The 11574-nt window shown below is 34.7% G+C and overlaps 1 protein-coding gene across 1 annotated transcript; it reads right to left on the bottom strand.

Moving 5' to 3' along the window:
• Positions 1 to 2218: 2218 nt before the first annotated feature.
• On the bottom strand, positions 2219 to 6430 carry LOC108367261 (uncharacterized). The gene is made up of 2 exons (XM_017621851.1): positions 6366 to 6430; positions 2219 to 6180 (listed from the first exon to the last, which is right to left on the bottom strand). Exon 2 carries the CDS (start codon positions 6036 to 6038, stop codon positions 5166 to 5168), a length of 873 nt encoding a protein of 290 aa, XP_017477340.1. The 5' UTR covers positions 6039 to 6180; positions 6366 to 6430; the 3' UTR covers positions 2219 to 5165.
• Positions 6431 to 11574: the final 5144 nt, after the last annotated feature.

The following is an 11574-nucleotide window of genomic DNA, read 5'->3' as shown; positions in this document are numbered from 1 at the left end:
TTTCTGGTGGCCTGATGCCACACTGGCTCAGTTGTCGCAAAAGTACACATACATACACAATGCCATCTCCGTACAGCTCACTTCACCTCGCCTAGCACGCTCGCGTGCGCGCAGTTTGCCCGCGACGTCGACTGCGTGCACCTCTGCTGTGCATCCCTAACGTAGGGAATCTATGTTTCCACACAGAGTGCTCTGAATTTTATAGAGATTTTTTTAATTTCAAAGCTCAGCTCTATGGGAAGGTTAATAACAAAATAGTTTCAATTAGTCTAAAAGGCCGTGGCGATATACCAAAATATAGCAAACAACTTCAGATTGATTTTAAAATAGCTATAAACTCAAAACAAATCAATTGATTTCAAGTTAAACTGTGAAATGTTTACTTTTGTTCTACATTAATTAATTATCCTACTAATATTGTAATTGCGAGTTTGCGAATTTGGATGTTGTGGCTCAACCACGTGAAAACTACGGAACGGATTTGATAAAATTTTGCAAACAGATAGTTTATGACCTGAATTAAAAAATAGAAAATGTCGGATTTATGGTCTAATTCGCTTGAAATAGCTTATTGCCTGGATTCACATATAGGATAACTTTTTACGGGAGGTGGATCAGGGACCATTTTTAATTTTCAATGCTATTTTTTGCAATTATCAACGCAGGCGCCGCGAAGCAAGCGGATATATGCACTGAGATATGTGCACTGAGTAAAAAATCAACCAAAAACTGGTTAATATTACCAAATTCAAACTTAAAAAGGAATCAACGTGATTTTTGGTTAATAATAACAATGACTTGATTGATATTTTCAACAATGATTTGGTAATATTACCACAGTTTTGTTTACATTAACCAAACTTTTGGTTGTTAATTTTTTCTTTTCAATACGATTATGCTCTGCACTTCACAGATGCTTTTCATAATTCGGGGATACAAAACCAAATTTTTTATTATCATTTGTACAAGTTGCCTCTAACGAGAATTGAAATAGCATCTTCTGAATGTGAGCAAACAACACAAGCATTTCTGCACACTCAGCTACAGCCGCTTTATAAATCTGCCTTCAAATGTTCAACTTGAATCAATTTTCTCCGTTGTTTGATTTCGTTCTGCACTTCACAGGGGCTTTTTCGTAATTAAGAAAAACCAAAAACAGAAAAATAAATAAAATTATGTATCGTGCTGACGGCATTCGTACTGCTGGAAGCCAACAAATAACAGCAAGCAGCTCTGCACGTTCAGCTACTGCCATACATACGAATTTGTTCTCAAATGTTCAACAGGAATTACATTTCTTACAATCGGCTTATTAACCATGAAAAAATCAAAACAGTTAGGGTTGAAAAAACCATTGTGCTTTTGGCTCAGTGGGTGTATATAAACCAAATCCTTTAAGGCTTTGGGAAATTAATTACTTTAGAATTGAATTTTTATTTGAAAACCAACAGCATTAGTTAAAAAATACCCATAAATAGAATAAAGGCCGACTAATATAATAAAATTAAAGAATACATATTTATGACAATCAGCTGATGCAATTTTGCTGAGATCAGCATTGAGAACTTTGTGATTTTCATTTAAATGAACCTTTTGTTATTATTCAATTGCCACTGTATTATGAAAACACTTCTTGTTTAAAGTACTTTTAAATTACACTTTAACTAAAAGGAAACTTTTGTAAAATGGAACTTTAAGTTTTTCATTGTGAAATTGGCCCTAAGTAAATCAGAGAAACAAAATTTAAATTACAATTTAATTTGCCCAGATCAAATGTGTTTTTGGTTCAAACCTTGCTATGCATACATCTTTTATAAGTGACAGTGTGGGTTATGAGGTATTGCTTAAAAGACCAACTCTACAATTTCGATTTATATATGTACACATGCCTATAACACACACAAATCAATTATATTTATGTTAAGACCTTTCCCAAAGCTGCTTTTTCCCCTTTCTACAACTTTTACAATGCATGCCACAATTGAGTAGTCCACTTGCAAACAGCGTTATGTGATTTTATAATAGTAAGCCATAACTACATAAAAAAAACGTCTACAACAAGTAAAATCCAAACTTTATCTTTTTTCTTTATTATCTGAAAATTTGGATAAATAAGAACCTAATAACATTAACAAAATCGCAGTATGGTACATTTTGCTAATTTTATATATAAAAAATTAATATAGCGAGATTTGAAACAATAACTTTTATTTTATTTATTTATTCAATTCAATTAGTCTATGAAACAATAATTTCTTACAGACTATATAACAATAAAGCTTAAACTAGGGTATTTTATTTAAGAGGTTAGTAAAGGCTGTTCTCGGCAACGAAAAATCAAGGTCGATAGAACTGGAAATCTGGTTAAATTCATTAAGAGCCCGCGCGATGGGCGCATTACGGGCATAATTTGTACTCACATTGTCAGCATAGAATGGGAGGGAGGCACGAAGATACCGCGGAACATTAAAATTTATTCTTCCTAAAAGCTGTGGGCAGTCAGAAATTCCTTGGACAATGCAAAAAATAAAAATTAAAGATAATATTGACCTCCTTTTATCCAACGTTTTCAAATTGATAAGCAATAAGCGCGCATTATATGAAGGTAGAGGATCTGAGAAGCGTACTGAACGTAAGGCGATTTTGAGAAACACCTTCCGAATTCGTTCAATCCTATTAATATGAAACTGGTGAAAAGGACGCCAGATTATTGCTGCATACTCCAAGTGAGATCGCACATGGGAGTTATATAGAAGTTTTAAAGTGTAAGGATCGGAAAATTCAGAGCTATTCCGCCGTACAAAGCCAAGCATTGAATAAGCTTTAGAATTAATAAAATCAATATGGCTGGTAAATGAAAATTTAGTATCAAAGACAACACCAAGATCCTTGATTTCATTTACCGCCTGCAAGCTACAATTAGAGATGCTGTATCCAGTTTTTAATAAGTTACGTGACTTAGAGAACGAAACATAAAAGCATTTATTAATATTCAAAAAAAGATGTGAGTTCAAGCACGACGAATATAAATTATCCAGCTCGGATTGGAGTTTCAATAAGTCAGCGGAGTTCTTAACAATTTAGTAGATTTTTAAATCATCTGCGTACAAAAGAAAATTAGCGAAGGAGAAACTAGAACCAATGTCGTTAATGAACAATACAAAAAGCAATGGACCTAGAATGCTATCCTGTGGAACACCTGAAGTAGCAATAAAAGGTTCTTATTAAGTATCATCCACAGTAACAACACAGTGCCTACGTTTAAGATAAGACCTAAGCCATTGCAGAAAAGTAGAATGAAAACCTATGGAAGCCAGTTTGTCAATCAAGATCGCATGTGAAACCTTATCGAAGGCTTTAGAAAAATCGGTGTAAATACAATCAACTTGATATACGGCAGAAAATGTAGAGATACAGTACTCACTAAAAACTGCCAGATTAGTGACTATAGAACTACCGGAGACGAACCCATGCTGATTCGGACAAATTAGACTCTTAACAGAAAAATATATCTTGTCTTTGATGACACATTCGAAAAGCTTAGACACATTGGAAAGTTTCGAGATCGGTCTATAATTAGTTACATAATTTTTATTCCCGCATTTGAAGATAGGAGTTATGGATGACAGTTTCCAGGCATCAATGAATACCCCCAAAGACAGCGATTTATTAAAAATGATTTTCAACGGAAGTACCATAGCAGCACAGTTTTTTAACAAGAGAGCCGAGAGGCCATCCACATCCGTTTGGGAAGAGGATTTGAGCTCTAAGACTCCAGTTGAAATATCATCATTTGAGAGAGTCAGTAATCCGAAACCACATGTGGACTTAAAGCCAGATGAGAAAGCATCCCAGGAAAGGTCATCTTCACAATCATAGTTTGATTTGAAGAAATCAGCAAGTAAGTTAGCAGCCTCTGGAGGATTGCGTGTGAATTTTCCGTTCAAGAATACTGTGGATGGTATTGTGGAGCACCCTTTTTTTGATTTTATGAATTTCCAGAAGGCCTTAGGGTCTGAATGAATATTATTTTCGAAATTGAAGATATAGTTTCTGTATAAAAATTTATCTAAACAATTTGAATTCTTTCAGATATTGGCGATACTTGTCATAAAACAACTGGTTATTGGTGGATTTAAACTTTTTAAGGAACTTATTCCTAAGATTCTTAAGCTTCTTCAAACGCATAGTGTACCATGGTAGCTTCTATGGTTTTCTTTTGCGGACAGGAATATTATTTTTAAACACTTCGTATCCAACTGATCTGAAAGTATCAAAACATTCAGAGACATCAGTACTAGAGAGCAGTTCCTCCCAACTGACTTCGGCGAATAAACTGTTGAGATTCACAAAATCACATAAGGAGTAATTGAAAGCAATTTTATCGCTGGTGCTTCCAGAGGCAAACTCATAGAATTCAACCTTGAGTACTAAAGGAACATGATGCATATCCGGAGGCGAGACTAGAGAGAGACACTCAGACACACTAAAGTTTATGGTATCACTGACAAAGATTAGATCCAAAATTATATTGAGCTTGTTCTTGAAGTTATTTACTTGAAGTAGATTTAAACATAATTTATTATCAATAAAATGAGATTCATATAGGGTGCAGATATTAGTAGGAATAAGACCAGAGTTACAATAGTTTTGAGACCAATTAAGATTACAAAGATTAAAATCTCCCAATATAAAGATATAATTGTCACCTCATTTATTAACAGCTAAGGATACAATGTTATCAGCATGCGCACTATACAGATTATCCGCACTATTAGGTGGAATGTATGAGGCAACTATGAATAACGTATCAGATAAATTAGAGCTGGTCACACTGACACACAGCAGGTCTAGTAGGGAGTCGTCATTATCCAGTGTTATCAGCGACGCACGATACTTGCGCTGCACAGCAATTAAAACCCCACCACCTCTAGCACGACCCGTTTTATTGGAATCTCTGTCGTTACGATAGACGACAAAAGGATTGTTGTCAAAAAACTCATCAGAGAAATTATCATTTAACCATGTCTCAACTATGACAAAGACGTCGTACTCCAACTGCGAGCTATAACGTTTAACCTCATGCGATTTAGTTCTAAGTCCAGAAGCATTTTGAAAGTAGACATTAATTTTTTTTTTAGATTGTGACGAATTTCTGTAGTTCGTTACAAAGCTTTCTGTTGGTTTCCCCCTCTCAGTAAAAAACGAAAGGGACGTACGTTTACACCCACCGGCCAAAGATCAGCTGACATCAGATTTGCATAGAACGAGCTTGGAGCACCAAGTTTGAAGTTCACTCTCCGAATGGAATTATGATCAACATTATTTTTGATTAAATGATTGCATAAATGCTGGCCCTTACTAATATTGGCATGATTTGATACGTACTCAATTATGTCATCAGCAGTGACAGATGGCTGAAATGATGATAAGTGCAGCCACTTCATACTATCAGCAACTTTCAATTCAGAGTTTGAGCTGGAGCCAGCAATGGTACGCTGCTTCAACTCAGATGCGTGAACGGTAGAAGACGATGAATTCGGTGCCGGCATTAGTACAGTAGCGCCAAGAACAACAGCGTCAGAATAAGATAATTTCTTAGACGAACCGCCAGCAGCAGCAGAGGCAGCGTCGGCGATTGAAGTTGACGCGTCGGATTTCTTAGACAAAACATTAGTTCGTTTATTTGACAAAGCGTTGGAGCGTTGCGTAGCAGTAGACAGAAGCGAATTAGCAGGTGAAAGAGAATTACCGATAGATACATCAGCAGCAGCAGCGGCAGCGACAGCGTTTGAAGTAGACGCGTCGGGAGAAGCAGTAGTAGAGAGAGGGCAATTTCTAAGAGTATTAACAGGCGAGAAATCAGGCAAATCAACAGCGCCAACACTCACTGCAGGAGAAGCAAAGTTATGTCTCAACATGCTCTGCATAGCACGAATTTGAAGACTCTCGACTTTTCCGAGCAAGATGTTCTTGTCGTCATGCATCGACTGTAATAAAGCAAACAAACGCACATTCTCGGCTTTGAGGCCAACCATTTCACTAAGAACATTGATAGTTGATTGCAGTTTATTGCACTTCGGTTGTTCGCTGATTTGTGTTTGTGTAGCTACAGTCGAATAGACAGCCGGCTTCTGTTGTTTTTCTGGATGATCGGATTGTGCATCGGCAGAAAGAGAGTTACCCACACTCGTTAAATATGTAGATGCGGAATGTAGTGGGGGCGAAGTCCGAGTGGAATCTCTGCGCCTTTTGGCACAATTACAGCAATAAAATGCACTGTCAGATTTACGTAGGAAATCCACATCAGTTTGCGTTAAATTAACACATTTCAAATGAAAAATTNTGCATCGGCAGAAAGAGAGTTACCCACACTTGTTAAAGATGTAGATGCGGAATGTAGTGGGGCGAAGTCCGAATGGAATCTGTGCGCCTTTTGGCACAATTACAGTAAAAAAAAAGCAGTGTCAGATTTACGTAGGAAATCAACATCAGTTTGCGTTAAATTAAAACATTTCAAGTGAAAAATTTCCTTACAATTAGAGCACTGAATTTTATTCTGACCACGCTCAATTTTTTGCCGACATGAACAAGGCATTATTAAAGTGTCAGAGTAAGATTAAAAATAAAAAGTTATAGCTTTACTCTCGCACAAAACAAATAAAGAATTTAGCACTGGTACAGAGCTTNTAAATTAAAACATTTCAAGTGAAAAATTTCCTTACAATTAGAGCACTGAATTTTATTCTGACCACGCTCAATTTTTTGCCGACATGAACAAGGCATTATTAAAGTGTCAGAGTAAGATTAAAAATAAAAAGTTATAGCTTTACTCTCGCACAAAACAAATAAAGAATTTAGCACTGGTACAGAGCTTAGCGTGTGCACGTCCGAACAGCTTCACTTTCACTTTTGCTATTTCAATAGCTAGCTTTTTTTAGCTTTTCGCGTTCTCTCTTCTTCTTTTCTTTCTTTCTTTTTTTACGACGTCTTCAATTAGGCACCGAAACAACCACGATTTCTTGCAGTTTTCTAAGTTCATCAGAAGATGCGAGACTTTTGAACTTGTACAAATACGTGCAATAAATATTATAGCGACTTTTGAAAGTGTATATGGGTCATTCCATACAATATTTACACATCAATATTTTTTTTTGGGTGAAATATATATTTTTACATTCTTTATCGAAAAAAAGAAAACACCTATTTTTTTATATTCGAAAATCTCGAAAAAAATTCCCGAAATTTTGAACTCACGGAGAAGTGTCTTTCTTTATTAGTTTGCAGTTAATAAACTATTTGTCGGAGAAAATCAGTTAAGGTATCAAAATGTGCGTAATTACCTCGGCTTTCCATGAGAGTGTGAGATAGATTACAATAAATTGGCATAAAAAAATCGCACTTTTTATTTTTAATATTTTTTATTAACTTCTAACTTGTTTGATTTTTTTTTTTCAACCTGGATAGTTGTCAAACTTTATGGAGTACGCTGTAAAAATTTGAAAATGGAAACACCAAAACAGTAGAAGTTACGAGTTTTTTCATACCTGCGTACATAAACTTTAGTATAGATTATTGCTTTGATGCAAATTAATTACACTGAATCTATTCTGGTGAACTATTAAAATATATGTAGCCATTTGACTTTTTCTTGCATTATGACATCTTTCAAACAGATTTTGAAACGAAAAATCCGTCATTTTAATAAAATAAAAATTGAATTGTGCGTTTGAAAGCTGTAGGAATCTTATAANAAAACACCTATTTTTTTATATTCGAAAATCTCGAAAAAAATTCCCGAAATTTTGAACTCACGGAGAAGTGTCTTTCTTTATTAGTTTGCAGTTAATAAACTATTTGTCGGAGAAAATCAGTTAAGGTATCAAAATGTGCGTAATTACCTCGGCTTTCCATGAGAGTGTGAGATAGTTTACAATAAATTGGTATAAAAAAATCGCACTTTTTATTTTTAATATTTTTTATTAACTTCTAACTTGTTTGATTTTTTTTTTTCAACCTGGATAGTTGTCAAACTTTATGGAGTACGCTGTAAAAATTTGAAAATGGAAACACCAAAACAGTAGAAGTTACGAGTTTTTTCATACCTGCGTACATAAACTTTAGTATAGATTATTGCTTTGATGCAAATTAATTACACTGAATCTATTCTGGTGAACTATTAAAATATATGTAGCCATTTGACTTTTTCTTGCATTATGACATCTTTCAAACAGATTTTGAAACGAAAAATCCGTCATTTTAATAAAATAAAAATTGAATTGTGCGTTTGAAAGCTGTAGGAATCTTATAAATTTATGCACGGATTCCAGAGTGAAATTTTTTCAAATGTTCTTGTTCATTAGAAATAAATAGTTAGCAGCTTGCACCGCGAAGGAATAAAATATTCCCGAAGTACGATTTGTTTGTTCAAAGCAATATATCTGTTGTCATAAGCAATAATCGCCTAAGTCGAAAAACCTGAATTCGATAAAAAAAAACGCTTTAAAGGCTTGGATTGTAATATTAACCTTATGGGGAAACCAAAATATTTTTATCAATAACTTTTTAAATAGCCTAGTTACCGAGATGGAAGTTTTCACTTACACATAGAATAGTACAGTATATTTAAGATACCTACCCCAAAATGCGCATCAGAGGCATTATTTTTAACATTTATACATTGGCGATACCTGCCTTAAAAAATATGCGACCAGTATCAATTATCAAAGAAAGTATTACATTTACCTGCACTGGCCCTACAATTACCTAATTTTACAACTTTTTATTTATTTTGTTCAGCTCACAGAACAACGAAAATGGCTATAAATTTATGTAGTTATATAGATAATTAGATACTATTCGGTAAAAATTTCGCTTGCAGTAATTTCTACGTGGTAAGTGCTTCTCCATTATTTGCTTTCATAGGGACTTGGATACCTTCCTCATTGAAGTAGTAAAGAAAATTCGCTTAAGTGCCTTTTTCGGTTAAGTGCACAAGTTCTCCGTGCAAAGAAGGATGTGCAGCTAAGCAAAATATACTGTAGTTGCAGAAAACGATAGCATATAAACCTCACATCTTTCTTAAGCCGACTCAGGCGGTTATTGCTTATGACCACAGATATGGGTTTTTCCATCGGAAGGTCCACCACGAAAAAAAAAATAAAAGTCTTAAAAATACGTTAGATGTATTTACGGGCCGATTTGTCTGCTTTTTTAAATATATACTGGCTATGTAAGTAGAATCATGTTTGCGTAAAATGGCTTTCCTAGGTGGCGCCAAGGTTGAGATATTTCGAAAAACTGTATTTATGGTCCGATTTGGCGTATGTAGTTGAAACATAATCTGCCTTATCCTGAGTTTCGCCTGAAAAAAAAATTCACCCGAAAATCTGTCATCCGCCCATAGTAAAACCATGGAAACCAAAAGTGAAAAGTGAACCGGGTCGGCGAAAATGACACTCATGATAAGGCTGAATAANCATTGGCGATACCTGCCTTAAAAAATATGCGACCAGTATCAATTATCAAAGAAAGTATTACATTTACCTGCACTGGCCCTACAATTACCTAATTTTACAACTTTTTATTTATTTTGTTCAGCTCACAGAACAACGAAAATGGCTATAAATTTATGTAGTTATATAGATAATTAGATACTATTCGGTAAAAATTTCGCTTGCAGTAATTTCTACGTGGTAAGTGCTTCTCCATTATTTGCTTTCATAGGGACTTGGATACCTTCCTCATTGAAGTAGTAAAGAAAATTCGCTTAAGTGCCTTTTTCGGTTAAGTGCACAAGTTTTTCGTGCAAAGAAGGATGTGCAGCTAAGCAAAATATACTGTAGTTGCAGAAAACGATAGCATATAAACCTCACATCTTTCTTAAGCCGACTCAGGCGGTTATTGCTTATGACCACAGATATGGGTTTTTCCATCGGAAGGTCCACCACGAAAAAAAAAATAAAAGTCTTAAAAATACGTTAGATGTATTTACGGGCCGATTTGTCTGCTTTTTTAAATATATACTGGCTATGTAAGTAGAATCATGTTTGCGTAAAATGGCTTTCCTAGGTGGCGCCAAGGTTGAGATATTTCGAAAAACTGTATTTATGGTCCGATTTGGTTCGAATTTGGCGTATGTAGTTGAAACATAATCTGCCTTATCCTGAGTTTCGCCTGAAAAAAAATTCACCCGAAAATCTGTCATCCGCCCATAGTAAAACCATGGAAACCAAAAGTGAAAAGTGAACCGGGTCGGCGAAAATGACACTCATGATAAGGCTGAATAAGTCATAGATTTCCAACTAATTCACCCTTAATTGGCGTTGAAGTCAAAATATAAAGTATATTCTACATATGTAAAATACATGTTTTATTTGCGTTAAAAATTCATTTCAAGCAATATTAACAAAAATACAACGATGGAAATTTATGTCACGTGACGTTTCACACTTGGGGTTGTAAAAGAAAATTGAAACAAGTTGCATTAATTCAAAAAACTATAAAAACAACTAGAATTGCCCCGAATCATATTAAAATAAGTTTCATGAAAATAGCCATCCACAATTCGCAGTTTTGCGATTTTGTAAGAAAAGAAAAAATCTACTTCCATTTTTTGTCACGTAACGACATTCTCTTTAAATTCTTATATTTCAGGACCAATCAGTTCGATTGTTTTAATTTTTTGGTTAAATATAGAGCTAATTATGTGCTATACAATGCCCCGAAAAAGTTAAAGAAAACAAATGGTATTCCTTGTTTGTATCATATTGAAACGTACGACTGTCACGTATGCGACGTATGGAATGACCCATATGTATATCCTCAATTTCAGAGGTTTTGGAGAAACTGAATCGTATGTAAGTATATAAGTATACATATGTACATTAGACTGCATCACTCCCCATAAAAAAGTCGATACTGTTTTTCCTTTGGAATTATAAAATCTATTATATTTTAAGACTAAAACTATATTTTAGCACTAAAACATTTCGGAAAAACTATATTCAACAATTTATATTGAGCTCGAGGCCGTTTTAAATGAAAATTTGTATTGTGGAAAAGCAACAATAATTTGAAAAAATGGTAGAAGTGCTAGCTATTTCGGAAATCACCACATTTCCTCATAGACTTCTTTCAGTAGGATTCGAACCGACGATCCCACTGACTCAGCCAGTTGCCTATGCACCGTGCTAAGTACGCCTTGTAAATTATCGTTTGCTTTTTTCCACTATTTTCATTTTTGTTATGCCAACACAATCAAGCGCAGCTATTCCGCTGCAATTCACTTGATCATGTGGTTGTTGGTATTGTTGGTTTTTGCTAATAATTCTATTTTTAGAATGTTTAACTTTTAGGTGTGCTCGTCCTTAAGTTATTTGTTTTTGATTTTTTTTTTGGCCTTTATAACAATATATTCAACAATTTATATTGAGCTCGAGGCCGTTTTAAATGAAAATTTTTATTGTGGAAAAGCAACAATAATTTGAAAACATTGGTAGAGTGATAGCTATTTCGGAAATCACCACATTTCCTCATCAGACTTCTTTCAGTAGGATTCGAACCGACGATCCC

The sequence above is a fragment of the Rhagoletis zephyria genome, unplaced genomic scaffold (genome assembly GCF_001687245.7).
Source record: "Rhagoletis zephyria isolate East Lansing unplaced genomic scaffold, Rhagoletis_zephyria_1.1 Rzeph_scaffold_02608, whole genome shotgun sequence".
Classification (NCBI taxonomy): Eukaryota; Metazoa; Arthropoda; class Insecta; order Diptera; family Tephritidae; genus Rhagoletis; species Rhagoletis zephyria.
The sequence above is the reverse complement of the archived record's forward strand: the minus strand, read 5'-3'. Positions and strand labels throughout refer to the sequence as shown.

Coding starts and splice junctions, on each gene's coding strand:
- LOC108367261 (XM_017621851.1), bottom strand. CDS start 6,038: ATGGTTGGCCTCAAAGCCGAGAATGTGCGTTTGTTTGCTTTATTACAG.